The sequence below is a fragment of the Rhinatrema bivittatum genome, chromosome 16 (genome assembly GCF_901001135.1).
Source record: "Rhinatrema bivittatum chromosome 16, aRhiBiv1.1, whole genome shotgun sequence".
Classification (NCBI taxonomy): domain Eukaryota; kingdom Metazoa; phylum Chordata; class Amphibia; order Gymnophiona; family Rhinatrematidae; genus Rhinatrema; species Rhinatrema bivittatum.
In genome coordinates, this window is record NC_042630.1 from 24808616 (window position 1) to 24824701 (window position 16086).

General features: G+C 45.1%; 1 protein-coding gene across 5 annotated transcripts in view; it reads left to right on the forward strand.

The window, feature by feature from the left end:
- The first annotated feature begins 7524 nt into the window (after positions 1–7524).
- Positions 7525–16086, forward strand: part of TPM3 (tropomyosin 3) — a 39501-nt gene continuing 30939 nt past the window's right edge. The window contains exons 1-2 of one of the 5 annotated variants that reach the window (XM_029581992.1): positions 7525–7774; positions 10941–11066. In XM_029581992.1, the coding sequence (XP_029437852.1) occupies positions 7661–7774; positions 10941–11066 (240 nt within the window). In that variant the 5' untranslated portion in view covers positions 7525–7660. Of the gene's footprint in view, positions 7775–10940; positions 11067–12513; positions 12724–16086 lie in introns of those variants that run through there. The other 4 variants (XM_029581991.1, XM_029581990.1, XM_029581995.1 and 1 more) reach the window with 4 other exon arrangements.

A 16086-nucleotide genomic window follows, 5' to 3' on the forward strand; every position in this document is an offset into this window, starting at 1 on the left:
ACTCTAAAGCAATGGGAAGCAGATCAATAGATCAAAATTACTGGGGAATAAAATGATACATGAGGCAGCCCACGCCTGCTCGTGCACCATCCAGAGCAGGAGAGCGTTTATATATGAGACAAACAGCCCAAATAGCAGAGAGAAACCAGCTCGTCTCTCAGGTCCGTCTGCCCTCTCTCTTACCCATGCCAAAGAAGGTTCCAATTCCTGTTAAACAGGTAAGGACTCAAGAAAGAGCACAAGCTGTGAGCCGTCTCTTCTCCTGTACCCGTTATCTGTACTCTCTCCCAGCAGTGCACAAGCTGTGAGCAATCTCTTCTCCTGTACCCGTTATCTGTACTCTCTCCCAGCAGTGCACAAGCTGTGAGCCGTCTCTTCTCCTGTACCCATTATCTATACTCTCTCCCAGCAGTGCACAAACTGTGAGCCGTCTCTTCTCCTGTACCCGTTATCTATACTCTCTCCCAACAGTGCACAAGCTGTGAGCAATCTATTCTCCTGTACCCGTTATCTATACTCTCTCCCAACAGTGCACAAGCTGTGAGCAATCTATTCTCCTGTACCCGTTATCTATACTCTCTCCCAACAGTGCACAAGCTGTGAGCAATCTATTCTCCTGTACCCGTTATCTGTACTCTCTCCCAACAGTGCACAAGCTGTGAGCCGTCTCTTCTCCTGTACCCGTTATCTGTACTCTCTCCCAACAGTGCACAAGCTGTGAGCCGTCTCTTCTCCTGTACCCGTTATCTGTACTCTCTCCCAACAGTGCACAAGCTGTGAGCCGTCTCTTCTCCTGTACCCGTTATCTATACTCTCTCCCTCTCCCAATACAGAGCACAAGATGTGAGCTGTCTTCTTGTATTATCTGGTCTCCCTTCCTCTCCCAAGCTGTAAGCCATGGTTGTCAGCTTCTCTCTGCTTTCCCTCCTTTTTTCAGGAGCATCAGGACTTTGTCTAAAGTGGCTCCTCTAGGGAACAGGTAAACTGGATCTTCTTACCTCCCAACACAGGTAAGAAATTGGTGTTCATATTTTCAAAGCTGTAGCTTGCCCTGCCGATGCCTAGTACCTCTTCTTGAGAATATCACAGAAGTTTAGCATTTTATTGATTTGTATACATGAACACTTTCTAGGGGCACGTTAGGACACTTGCTCACTATTTCATCCCAGAGCCTCAGGCCTTGCGACTTGATAAGTACATGTGACCCTATGATAGCTTTCAGTGGCTCAGCAGTATGATCCTGTGATCCATCACTGCTGGCTAAGGTTAAGACCCTGTGATCAAATGATGGCTCTGTAGTAAGATTCAGTGACTCACTGTAATTATGTGGCTCTGTGGCATGTTTCTGTGGCACTTTTTTTTTTACATATCACTTTCTGATATATCAAATGCAGCATAGGAATCACTCAAGCACAATTAAACACATGCCAGTCTAAAGTCCAAACGGGGATTATGGTATTCAGAGTACAAATCCAATGCTGCTCTCGCTGGTTTAAAAGTCCTCTAAAAGAGGGTTGCACTTGATCAGTGATCGCCCATTTGAGATGAGTAAAAACTATGTTGACGAGTAAGGAGTGGTGTTGAGACAGCTGCAGTGTTCAATAAGCCGGGCTGTTTGTTTGGCCTGCGTGTAACACGCAGATCACACTATTAGGAGGTGCAGTCAGCATACAGATGTTAATATAAATAAGAGGATTGTAAGGTGCACTTCTCACGCCTTGGGCAAGCTGAACATGGCAATCTCTTCCCTTTCCTGTGCAGATATGTTGAGCTGAGTAACTGCTCCGGTACACCCCCGACGCGGAGCTATGTACCAGTCTCTGGTTTTGGATTACATGTTGCTGACTAGACATGCGCACTGAGATAAGTACAGGGCATGTATTTTATCTGCCATTCTTTACTGAAGTCATTCTAAGATTTGATTTTGCAATTATAAAAAAAAAAAGACTGAAAAGCTGTTTTTGTGATTTTGCTAGTTGACACACTGTGATATACATTTTAGCATCCCTTCTGAGGGTCTGCATTTATTCTCAGTAAACATCAGAGTTCTTGGTTCATTTCTGAGTGGCATTCCACTCACTCAGAGGTCCTTTTGAGAAATAGAAAATGACAACAGATGAAGACCAAATTTGTCCATCCAGTCTGCCCCATTGAGATTCACGCATTTTCAGTAGATGAGCATATAAATTCCCATAGGAACCCCAACGCCAAATCCCCCTCCCCACCAAATTCTCTTCTCACCCCTCCCCGTGTACCCAATAGCTGTTGACAAGGCTTGCCTCTATCTTACAGGGTGTCAGATCACATTCATTCTCATACCCTTGGAGGGGGTCTCTTTCTTCCCTGGTTCTATTTGATATGTTCGATATTAGGTTGTTTTACTGAAAACCAACTAAATATCAGACATATTCCTATAGCGCCAGGTGTGTTCTGCATCTCCTCACGGCAAGGAAAGCCATAGGACCCCCTAGTGGGGAGAGAGCAGATGAGGATGGCTACCGCTCAGCAGGCGCTCCCCATGTGGCTGCTGGAGTACGCCATTACAGTGAAAGGGGAGACCGAGGTGGTACAAGCACCCGCAACGACAGTATTATAAGAACAGTTTTGTTTTCATTTTATTAGCGCCGCCATGGTAGTTCTAGAGCGACAGTGTATTTACTACTACACTATCATACTTTTCAAGAAGATTCTCTGCTTCAAAACACTCCCACAACCAGTACCTCCTGCTGCACTTTCATAAAATCACAAGCAGCAGCAAAGAATCTCTGTCACACCTGCAGTCTCCCCCACAACTAAACCCTGCCCCTACTCTGTCACAAACCCACAACGACCTGCAGACCCTCCCTGTAGCCAGCACTTCCCTCCTGCATGGTCACAGAATCACAAGCGGGAACACAGAATAATGCATCACACTTGCACCCCCTCCCCACAGAATAATATCCATTAGCCCTCTTTCTATATCTCGTCTCCTCCATCTTGTCCCAATAAACTGCTTTGCATTAAATAACCACAATCACACACAGACCTCGAAGAGCCCACTGAGCCCCCATTCCTGACTTGTCACAAGTGGTGCCGAAACAAAATGGTTCCCGAGTTGCACTGCATGTTACTGTGACTATGAAATCAAAGGCCAACGGATACCACCGTCATCCAAAAAAACATGCTCAGATTATCTCAAGCATGTGACAGCCTGGGCATCAGCCCAGACCCTGGCAGAGGGTCAGTCTGGCAGGTAAGAGGTCACCAGGCCACAGTGGGCACTTACAGCTGACCCTCTCCAGGTGAGTGCACTGCAGCTGCACCAGGATAGCAAAGTAGCACAGTGAATAACAGCAGATAAAAACCAAAATGGTCCATCCAGTCTGCCCAGCAAGGTGTTTAGAGGTGTAACTGCCGCTCCATACTGGCTATCCTAACGGTAAGGAGGCCCCCTCCATGCCGTAGAAGCAGGTGATGGCTCTTCGTTTCCATCCTCTAGCCACTAGGGAATCTGTTTACCCCTTGCATGCTAGGGACAGCTGACCCCGTCCCACTCTGTGCGGGTGAGGGGCCAGACCTGGGTTTTGAAACTTCTGTAGATGTACCATCACTGCGCCACTTGCATGTCTGATGCCGGTGGTAATAAATTTAGCAGTTCTATACAGCAGTCTGGAGCCCTCTCATAAGAAGTTCCAGTGCAGTGAGGCAACAAATACAATTCTGAAGCACAATATCAGCATCTCTGTGGTATCTTATAGACCCAGACATGGCAGGAGAAGATTCTGACTTTGAGCTCTCCATCAACCTCACTTTTAGCTCTCTTTGGCTGTTTGTCTTTTGGTCTTTGCAGTTCTCTATTTATCCAGTGATGCTCTGGAAGAAGCTCCTTGGGGCTCCCAGGAGACACTTATTAAATTTATTTATGACCGGGCAGAGTTCTGAAGACACTGGCAGCTCATTCAAGTATCAAATGTCAACAAGGGCTGGAACTATCTACCCTTTGTAATCTGATGGATACTTTCTAGTGACTTGGACCGGCCACTGTCAGAAACAGGATGCTGGGTTCAATGGACCTTGGTCTGACAAAGCATGGCACTTATTACCCCTGTATAGGTCCCTGGCGAGTCCTCACTGGGAATACTGTGTACAATGCTGGAGACCGCACCTTCAAAAGGATATAAAACAGGCTGGAGTCGGTCCAGAGGGGGCTACTGAAATGGGCAGGGGTCTTCATTCTAAAGCATATACCCTAGAGGAAAAGCACGATATGTGATAGAGACATTCAAATATCTCAAAGCTTTCCATGCACAGGAGGTGAGCTTTTTTCAATGGAGAGGAGGCTCTAGAATGAGGGTCATGAGATGAGGTTAAAAGGGAGTAGACTCAGGAATAAATTTTAGGAGGATTTCTTTACACAGAGAGGGAGGTAGATGCATGGAACAGCCTTCCCAGAGGAGGTGGTGGAGAGAAAAACAGTATCTGAATTCAAGAAAGCAGGAGATGAAGACCAGGAAGTGATGGGAATTATAAAGCTAAATTAATTGTATGGATGGGCCATATGGTCTTTTTCTGCCATTCTGCTTCTATTAACATTTGTGTGTCCCTTTATCCATCTATGACTAGCTACTGTATCTATCAATATCTGTGTCCAGACCCAGACTTATGCTGCATTACAACTCCTCTCAGTTCGATTGATCAATACCAATTTGGATTTCATAAATTCCGTAGCACTGAAATATTACTTCTATCTAGTTGTGATGCTTTTTGCTGTGGATTTGACAAAGGAACACTTACTCTCATTCTACTGGATATACCCTCCACTTTCAACACTAATCAACCACTCTATTCTCTTATCACATCTCGCCTTGCTAGTAGGCTTCACTTTCCCTGTTCACAGCTTATCTCACTAGCTATTTTCAACAAGTAATAACTGGTTCTAACATTTCCTTCTGCTTTGCCCTTTCTTCCGGTGTAGCATTATCCGCAGCTTAGTAAGTTGTGAATGGTGACAGTAAGTTTGCATTGTATGAGATATGAAATGGAAAGCCAATGAAGAGATTGTGGTCTCGAAAGGAGAACCCAGGTAGAAGATGGGCTGCAGAGTGTTGAATTATTTGTAAAGGGAGCATAACAAAAGCAGGTAAAACAATGAAAAGAGTTACAGTGTCAAGAGCTGAGAAAGGAAGGGATTGAAAAAAAAAACTGCCTGAAAATCTGGTGGGTCCAATAAAAGTTTCAAGTGACGGAGCAAGTGTAATTTAAAGAAAGCAGACTGCGTTAGAGATTTTAGATGTGCTTGCATAGACCAGGAGGGATCGATGAGAGCCTCAAGATTATGGACTGATCTTTGAAGGAAATTTTATTAGAAATATTTGTAGGCAGAAAGCAAGATAGAGCCAGAATTTCAGTTATTGAAAATTAGAGAGCTTATTGAGTTTCAACCAGTCTTGAATAGCAGATAGACACAAGGAAATGACTTGTTCAGTTAATGTCCATGTTGATGTTAATGGAAAGAAAAACTGCATGTCATCGGCATACGCTTTATTGTGTACCTCAAGGCTAGCAAGCAGGTGTTAAAATAATATTTCTTCACCATGGATAACAACCACATTAAAACTGCACACCCCATCACAGACACTCAGATCTTTGAATCAAAATCTACTAGACATCCAGTTTCCAAGCCTTGTCCATCTAGATGAAACCAAAGAATGCGCCTTCTCAACCACTGAACCTATCCTATGGAACTCCCAACCTGCAGAGGTAAGAACCATGGCGGGGCGGGGGGTAATGAAGTCAGACAACGGCCAACACCGGGCCTTGACTTTTACGGTCTGGGGGGCTGATATGCACACGTTAGGGAAAAGTGTAGGACTGCTTCTATGGCCAAGTCCAAAAGCAAAGCACATTCAAGCAGCATTGTCTGAATTATCATGAAGGCTACTCATCTCATAAAAATGCTGCTAGCAGTCATTTTGTTATGGGTTTGATATTTGCTTGGTTTTGATTTTTAATATTAGTACCCTTACCAAGCCTTGGGGATAACCTGCACGGAGCGGCAGTTACTAACATAAGAAGCTTGCTGGGCAGACTGCATGGACCATTTGGTCTTTATCTGCCGTCATTACTGTGTTGCTATGTATGAAAGCACTTAACACACGTCTTTCGAAAGGATTACAACTCGCTTGGCTGAATCCCATTGAACCTGGGCACTTGGATAATAACTGTTTTGTCCTATGTGATATATCTGCACGCATTTTACCATGTTTTCTCGTTTATGCTCATTTTTTTTTTTTTAAACTATGAATGTGCTCTTGTACCCTGCCCTGAACTCTGGAAGGGCAAGTAACAAATATTTTAAACACACAGACATAGGGAATGCAGACACATTTTTATAGATGCCAGAGTGTTGTTGCTGCTGGGGAATGCCTAAAAGCCAGGCCTGCTATCTCATACGTCATTCCCCTTCACTTCTACGTCGTAGCATGGGCCCAACAACAGAAATGGCAGCATTCAGATACAGGGCTTCCTGCAACCCTTGCACGCTCACTGCCCTCTCCTCTCACCACTTCTCTTGTGTTGTGGGGCCTGCACTGTAACAGAGGTGTGTGTGTGTGTGTGGGGGGGGTCATTTCTGTATGGGAAGGATTTGCCCCCCCCCCATGGTGGGGAGGGGGTGTTTGCATGCAAAGGGGACTGGGGTATTACAGTGTGTGGGCATATGAGGGGGGCTGCATGTACAGGATGTACCTGTGAGGGGGCCGGAGAATTACAGTATTCTACATACAAGAGGATCTTCGGGTACAGGATGCGTGCACAAGGGGGGCCAGAGGATCACAGTGTACAAGTAGGCTTCACGTACAGAGCAAATGTAAGGGGGTTCGGGATTATAGCAAGGGGGAGTAAGGGTGTGTGTGCGCGAAAGGGGACCTGGAGAGTTAATGTGTGTGGGGGGGGCTTGGGATTCCAAGAGTTGTATGTAAGGGAACTCAAGCTGTGTCTGTGTAAGGAGGTTTCAGGTAATTTATATTTAAGGAGGCTCAGGATTATGGGATCTTTGTAAGGAGTCAGTAAATTATAGAATTGTATTGAGGGTCTCAATTCCTCACCTCACTAAAAAATCCCTCATTACAAGCATCTCTCGTACAGGTAACAATATGAATCTTTTCAATTCCCCTGCTTTAAGTGGTCTGGGTGTCTCTTCCAGCGACGGCGTTCAGCAAAGGTTTATTTAAAGGGTATGTTGTCAAGAGTGAATCTCTCCTGGGACAAAAGCTCACTGAGAATGGCATGGCTTCAAGCCAAGGCTGCTTCCCCCACCTCAAAACTCTATCCCTTTGTCCGAGTCGGTGGTGCTTTTTATAACCAGGTTCTGGCTATCCCCAGAGAGTCCAAATATGGCAGTGCTACTGCAAAGGAAGAAGCCCCCCCATCAGAGAACAATATGAGAGGGGAGGGGTGAAACAGGGGCCTCTCAAAGAAAGAACACGGAGGGAGGGGCCTGAATTCAAAAAGGCAGGTTTCGCATGTAGCCCGAAAGGCATATAAGTGACCAGTGCCTTGGGGTGGGCTTACAGACGGGACGTGTGGGCCTGAGCCCTTCAGTTTCTTCTTCCCCAAGCAAGCAAGAGAAAGACCTTGCCCAGTTTCCTTCTCCAGCAAGAACGCCAAGAACCCAGCCAACATGGAGGCCATCAAGAAGAAGATGCAAATGCTAAAGCTGGACAAGGAGAACGCTCTGGACAGGGCAGAACAAGCGGAGGCTGAGCAGAAGCAGGCAGAAGAGAGAAGTAAACAGGTGAGGAAGGAGGGGGGTCTGGGGCGCCTTCCCTGAAAGGAGTAGAGCGAGCGCATTACTCCTCAGGTGGAGCCTTCCAGTAGCCAATCCCTGGGGGGGGGGCTCAGGGCTGAATCTGGAAGAGTGGAGAAGGCCCAATGCTAGTTCTGACCCACTTCAGGAATAAAACTAGAGGGGTCAGAACCAACTCTTCATCTTACTGTCATTCTCAGTTGGACATTTTAACCCAATGGGACTTTAGGTGCTGTTCACAGACGTTCGGACAGAAAGTACGCGTTTTACAAAGTGCTAAACCCCCTGTTTTTCCCCAGTTAATATGCCCCTCCTCAAAAGCAAATTTATTTTAGGCACATAGTGTCACAGTTTCCATTTGGAGAAATGCAGGTGGTAATCATTTGGAGAAATGCAGGGGTCTGCTGTGATGCCTTTGTGAGTTGCATTGTAACTGGAAACTGGAAGCCCTGAATAACTCACAGACATCCAATGAATTGCTGGTTCCTAGCAAGTCCAGTCTGTCTGAACAGCACCCAGAAATGAGCTGGAGGGAGCCCAGAGGAAGCCCTTCCTGAACCCACCACTAGGGACAAGCAGGGAAGGGCAGCCAGACTAGGGTTAGTTCCCAGCAAGGAAGCCAAAGTGGGGTCTGGTGAGAAAAAAGTTACAGCAGCTCAGAGTAATGATTTCAGGACTTCATCTATATTTTATATGGAGATCCTTTCCCTTCATACAACTTCAGAAACACACATGCAGCCGCTTCTGGGAGCCGAACTGCAAGAAAACTTTTGAGGTAGAGGGGAAGGAGGTATATTAAATTGTTATTTCCCAATTACGGTGGAGTAAACTGAAGCACTGACAGAGAAAGTGACCAGCCCAAGGTTACACAAAGAACTGATTGCACTGCAGAGCTGCTGCACCCTGGCCTGGAGAGGGAGAAGAGGCAGCTGCTGCTATTGTGGCAGCCCCAGCTGGGGAGGGCAGAGCCTGATGAGAAAGAAAGTGAAGAATAGAATTGCTAAGATTAGATCAGAGACAGATAGCAACCTGCCAGTCTCTCATCCTGACGTGACGGAATTATTCTCATTTTTTTTTTAATATCGTCTCTTCCTTTAGCAGTGCTCTGATGTCACCGTAAAAGTCAGCTCATCTTATGCGTAGAACGGGCAGCACTGCAAGTTGACAGCCAGTACAAAGGCAAACACCGTCACCCGCTGCTGCATGCACATTCTGCATTTAACTACAAATTAAGATTCTCAAGAGTAGCTGCTTTTTAAACAAGACCCCCAGTTTCCATCTACTTCTTTTGGGCTTTCTGTTTGATCAGAACTAGGGTTGAAATCCAGCACCATGAATTCCAGTCCAGCCACTGCAGTAACAGCCCCTGAACACGCACCAGAGCTCCTTCCAAAACCCAGCAATAATGAGCCCTGAAGCAGCGACTGACTCCCTCCCCCCCACCCATCCTTAGGGACTATGAGCGCTGCCTCTGCAGCATCTCCAGCTTTTCTTTTTACTAAGTTAAACAGGAATTAAATTACAAACTTATCCCAGAATAGGAATGAGGTGAAATAGATCTGTAACCCACAAAGCAGTTCAATAAGGCTTTTTAAAGTCTAAGATATAAACACTGGTAATAAAATACAGGGAAGGGAGTGCATAGAATGGATCACAAAGCAGACGAGCATGGTCCTTCCTTACTCCCGTTATGCAGACTCCTCACAATTATGATGCACCTTTTGAATGTCCAGGAGGTAAAAGACAAGCAGGAAGGCAAAAGGGTAAGAAGGAAGGAGGCAGGCAAGGTGGAGGGGAAGCAGAAGACTAGGGCATGGCTTCCCAAACCTGTCCTGATGACCCACATCTGAATCACAATATAAGGATATTCACAATGAATATGCATGAGAAATCTGCATACATTGAAGACACAACATGTAAATTTATCATGCATATTCAGTGTACATCTTTTGAAAACCTGACTGGGGGTCACAAGGCAGGTTTGAGAAGCCCTGGGCTAGATAACACAGGAGGAGGAGGAGGAGGAAGGAAAGCAAAATGCTTTCCATTATAAACAGTAATACCTTGACAGAAACAAACTATCCTTGATCCCTTTCTTTCAAACAATCTGACCTCACTTTTGCAGAGCTCCAAGGTTCTTTAAAGGGCCAAATGCCTCTTGGTATACAGGCCAGCTAAGGGGATATTATTATCTGTCTCAGAAAGATTTACTCATGTGAAAGATTTTTACATTCCAAGATATAGTTGCGATGGAGAAGGTACAGAGAAGGGCAACCAAAATGATAGAGAGGATGTAACAGCTCCCCTATGAGGAAAGGCTGAAGAGGTATGGGCTGTTCAGCTTGGAGCAGAGACGGCTGAGGGGGGATATGAGAAAGGTCTTGAACGAGCAGATGTGACTCTGTTATTTACACTTTTGAATAATAGAACGACTAGGGGGCATTCCATGAAGTTAGCAAGTAGCACATTTAAGACTAATCTGAGAAAATTATTTTTCACTCAACGCACAATAAAGCTCTGAATTTGTTGCCAGAGGACATGGTTAGTGCAGTTAGTGTAGCTGGGTTCAAAAAAGGTTTGGATAAGTTCTTGGAGGAGAAGTCCATTAATGGCTATTAATTTTACTTAGGGAATAGCCACTGCTATTAATTGCATCAGTAGCATGGGATCTTCTTAGTTTTGGGGTAATTGCCAGGTTCTTGTGGCCTGGTTTTGGCCTCTGTTGGAAACAGGATGCTGGGCTTGATGGACCCTTGGTCTGACCCAGCATGGCAATTTCTTATGTTCTCTACAATAATACAGCCTAGTGCTTCCAGTCACACCTAAAGTCACCAACTCATTACTAGTTCTCTGCATGCATTTATGTACTAACAGCTTGTAAACTCTATGAGAAGTAACAATCTGTGCAGGGCAGAAGAAAGAAGAGGGCTTTAAGAAGCATTTGAAAAAATTGTGATTATTATGCCTCACACTCACTCTCTGCATGTTTTTACAGTGGCAGGAGGCTTCCCCTGGTACCCTGAAAGCACCACCTCCACCCACTGTCATCCTCCTCCCCCTGTGTACCTGTAACTGAGATGCATTTATCTTCCTTGCCCATGCCTGCTGCTAGCTGGCAGAAGACTGACTCCTCTCTGCTACTAATCTTTTACAGCTGGAGGATGAACTGGCCTCTATGCAGAAGAAGCTGAAAGGGACGGAAGATGAGCTGGATAAGTACTCTGAAGCTCTGAAGGATGCTCAGGAGAAGCTGGAGTTGTCAGAGAAGAAAGCAGCTGATGTATGTATGCTAGGCACATATGCCCCCACATGCAAATGTACATTGCCAACCTCCAATGACTTACAATGTAAGTGTATGCATATGATATAAGCCTCTACAATCACATTACACGCACCCTTATATGAACTTACACATACAGGCATGCCTCATTAAGAACGTAAATCATAATAAGCACGACCTAAAGGCTGTGTGCACACACTCACAAATACCATCATACATGCTTACACAAACATACCCCTAATAATGACTTAGCTATCTCTGCAGTGTAGAGCAAGTACTGTTCTGAGAAAGCTGAGATATTGGGAGATACCAAAAGTGACTGGTATTCATATGAGCTTGCAACACACCTCGTGCCTTTTTCATATCTTATGGATATAGGAGTAACAAACATAGCACAGAAAATGATTCATCTACCTATTTGCATACAATCAGCTATTGCTGTAGGCCTCCTTTTTCTCTGGTCAGGCAGGCAGCTAAAGGTCAGCAGAATCCATCCCAGCTGCTGCCTGGACTTAGGCTCAGATTTATCATCAGTAAATATTTCAGGGATATCTGGCACAATTCCGGCGTCCTTGAACATTGTAGCAAGAAGTAGCAGCAGGGTTTATATCATGGGGACTGGGGAAGGGAGGGAAAGGCTGAGAGACGCCGGGGACAGGTTGCCAGTAAGGTCACATCATATGATCCAGTGCTGTTTTTACCCTGCAGCATACAGGGACTCGCATTTCTCACTTCCTTAAACAAAGTAGCGCTTAGAGTGCACCCCCGGACCTCAGACTCCACTGTCCACTTACCTGGTTTCAATCTTCCACAGCACCTGCATTCTAGCACTTTCCCAGTCCTCGCAAGGCCTCTGTACAGCCATTCGCCATCAGCAAGGTCCTATGGAGCCACCTGAGCCGCACTGCAGCTGTAGCCTAACTAGCTCGCCCATGAACGAAACGCGTCCTCTAGTTAGTTAGTCACCACGTTTACTTGTTCCAGGGAGAGAAGTAATTTGCCTTTAGTAATCCTTGAGTGGAACTAAATCCTGACTCTCCTAGTTCAGAGCCCATTGCTCTGACCACTAGGCTACTACTCCACTCTCTCTTCTGACGGCCCTCAGGATAGCAGCACTACATCTCCCAGCATGCCATAGGGGACCGCAAGACAGGGCACACGTGATACAGACTTGCATAGCCCTTAACCTGGCGCTTCATCTCTTACCACCGGAATAGCGAAGGAAGGGATTGCGCGTAGGCAAGAGTACCTGCCTGCAGATGGGATCGCCGCATGTTCTCTCTATTCGTCGCGCCCAGGATCAGAACATGCTCAGAGGTGATAAGAGACTGGCTCCGTTATAAGGGTTATATGCGCACGCGCAGTGTGGTTCCAACGATTCGCTTAGCAGCCCCGTGATCTTATGTAAGGCGGGGACCGAATCCTAAAAAGAACCAGTGCGGGTTTCGCATCTTGTCTGTAGTTACATCACTTCCGGCCTTTCAAGGCGGGTGAGGCCGGAAGAGAGAGCAGTGCCGGGGCAGAGAAAACCATGGCGACTTGCATCGAGGCGGTAAAGCGTAAGATTCAGGTCTTGCAGCAGCAGGCCGAGGAGGCAGAGGGGGTCGCCGAGCGGCTTCAGCGGGAACTGGAAGATGAGAAACGATTATGTGAGCAGGTGCGATCTCAGAAGGGAGGGCGAGAACCAGTTCGGGCGAGAAGTGAAGATAAGAGGGGGTAAAAGCCTGGGAGAGAACCGGGGAAGGGAAGAGCAGCAATAGGCGAGGAGGAGGCAATTAAGTAACTGGCTTTCTCCTTGAGAACTGGATTGGGGGAATAGCTCTGTCTCCTGACATTTTTTAAGGGGAGGGGGCATAGTTAGCGAAATGTCCCCCTCCTGAGAATTTTGCGGTACGATATGGAGGCATGCCTCCCCCTCATCTTGAGAATTTGGGGTGACGTATTTGTGGGGATGCCTCACTGATAATGAGGGCAAAAGGGCCCTTGTAAAATGCTTCTCTCACTCTTCCCCCTTGAAAGTGATTTTTTTGGGGGGGAGCATGCCCTTGGCTGGAGGGGAAATGCTTCTAAAGAATAGTAGGGAGAAAAGATGTCCTATCCTTGCTTGAGAATGAGGGGGTATGTGGGTAATGGGCCCTTGGCTAGAGAGGAAATGCTTCCTTCTCCCTTCCTTGAGTTTGAGGGGTGGCTGTAATGCTTTCCCCTTTATTGAGAATGGGGGAGGGGAGGAGGACACTTGGCTGGGGAAATTCCCCTCCCTGAAGACAGCCAGGTGTTAGGGATGATACAGGAGGGAACCACGGTGTATGCGCTTGGGATTGGGGCTTTATTTGTAGAGTTTTATATACCGTTATTCGGTAGAGCCATCATAACGGTTTATAAAACATGCAATTATCATAGTAGTTGGGCATAGTAAAACTTGATGTGAAGGATTTTAAAAAAAAAGTACTACTCATGCACGTGGTGAGACTGCCCAGGGAGCAGGAAGTTGTTAACCATCTGAGAGGAGATAGTGAAGGAGCGATGACTGTTGGGGGGTGGGGGGTGCAGGGCGGCGGTCGGTCGGTCGGTGCTGGAGGAGGAGTAGAAAAATGGGAGGGCTGCACCTGAGTCTGTTAAGAGGAATGTGCATTTGCCATGGAAGAAATGTATTCTTTCTTGCTGCCTCCCAAAAAATGAGTTAAGGAATATGGAAGTGCATTTCATTCCTGGCTAGTAAATCTGGGGGACTTTGGGACCTTATGATTTAAAAATCAGTGTTTGATATGAATATTTCAGTAGTGTTTTTCAGACATTAAGAGGGTTCCATGGAAAACCATAAGTATTAATTTCACAGAAACAAGTTTCAGCATGTTTTTTCAGATATTGATATTGCTAATATATTGATTTTAATTGCAAAGTGGTTTAAAAAAAATAATTTCTGTCTTTGAGAAACTAGGAAGGTTGGTGCAGCTGATCAGATTGTCAGCCCCGGTACCCCTGAGGGTACCTGATTCCAGCCATGTATGAAACTACCATCACTTTCCATTAATTTATATCATCATAAACAGTTATGTCCATTGCATCTTGGATAGGTGTTTTTTTGAATATTTGTGTAGTAAAATGTGGAGAGCATCTACAATATGGGGGATGTGTATATCTGGTACAAAGAAGGAGGTGCAAGTTATACAGTTTCAGGAAATGAGCACGTATCTGGAAACTGAAAAGAAACATTTTTTTCTTGGGCCAATAGTGGCACTGAATAAGGGAAGTGAGCCCTTGCATGTTTAGAGAGGAAGAAGCTGTTTTGCAGATCAGTGAGGCATGTGCTTGTTAATGCTGTCCTTGAACATACAGCAAGTACTTGGACAGTAAGTAACTAGCCCATAACATTGACAGAATTTTGGTGCAAGTTTGCAGTAGTTTATTTTTAACTTTGTTTATTAATTTTTACAATTGTAAGCAAAACAAATGAAAAAAAGAAAAAATATCAAAGATATACAAATCATTCCCTCATTTGAAACATGAAAAAAGGGGGGGGGGGGGTGGAAAACAGAGGAGAACATTAGGAAATTCTAGCATGAGTTATGCATATTTAAACTGTGGGTGGCATAAAATCAACCCCTTTAAACATTTCAGATACACCTTAGGAAGTCTGAGTTAGAGGGCTGATTAAGTGCTTTGGCATTTAGGAAACCCCGCAATTGGTCTGGGCTAAAAAAAAAATAAATGTATTGGCATTCAACTTGATTATACATTTGCATGGGTAACACAACAAAAAGCTGGCACCAAGAGCCTGAACTTCAGAGCGTAACTCCAGAAAAGTTTTATGCCTTTCTTGTGAACCTTTAGCTAGGAGAGGAAAAATCCTGATGAAACCACCATGAAAGAAAACATTTACATTTTTGAAATAGAACTTCATCACTAAACTTAAGTCTTGCTCCTGAAAAAAAAATCAGCAGTGTAGCCCTCTGTCACTTCCACAGTTGCATTTTCCCAAAAAGCTGATAAGTTAGAAAAATCCACTGCATTCTGAGAAGTATCTGATTAGGATTTTCTTATAAGGAAGAAACAAATATTTAAGTGCAGGAATTTTGTCAGGTGGCACTTTCAAGATTTCAAGGAAATATCTCTTAAGGGTAACATTGCAGCAGTTTATACAACATGTAGAATGGGAAATTTCTCAGGCTCTTTCCTGGGCTTGCTACTTTCACTTTTGGCTGGCAAAGGTGCTTTTCCCACATTTGGGTTCAAACACTACAGGAGGAATGCAAGGGTTTAGGCACAGCTTGGGAGTAGCGTGATTATCCTCACTGCGTGCATTGCAAGTGACTCCCAGTTAAGCTTGTAAGTGATCAGTTTTGTTGCTGAAGGTATACCCCACCCCCTCACCTGCTTTCTGCAATTACTGCTGGAAGTGCTTTTAGTCTTTACAAATAGCAGACTGGAGATATTAATCTTTGGCAAATAAAATATTCTGTCCAAACCCAGAGAACAAACAGATGAACAGTGTGCTGTGTCACCACGTTGTGATACCCAGTGTAAAAAATCAAGTCAACTTTAAACAAGCAGGAAAAAGATTTCTGCCAATGGTGAAGCAAACTTTTAGACCTAGAATACGATGGCGCACACCTCTGGGCCTACTTGCTCTTTGCCCATTGTCTGCATGGACATGTCTTCATCTTTGCTTCGCCACCATTAAAGAGCCTCTGTTTTGTCCTAGATTGATTTTGAATTCCAGTACATTTTTTTGCTGTACCCACCTAACCTCCCCACTCGTAATTGCCACCATTGCTGGGAGGCCAGTCCATTCCATGCCTCCAGCACTTACTGTTACGTGTGCCTGACTCTACACTTTTCACTCAATTTGCTACCTTTTGTGCATTCTTTATACCTCTGACGTATGTGACTTTTTAGCATGTTCCTCCTCTTCTTTTCTTCCAGATTTGTGTATTTGGATTTCAGTTCTTGTCTCCTACTGCTTAAGATGCAGATTCAAATCAGTTTGGTAGACATCCTTTGAATTGCCTAGACATAATTC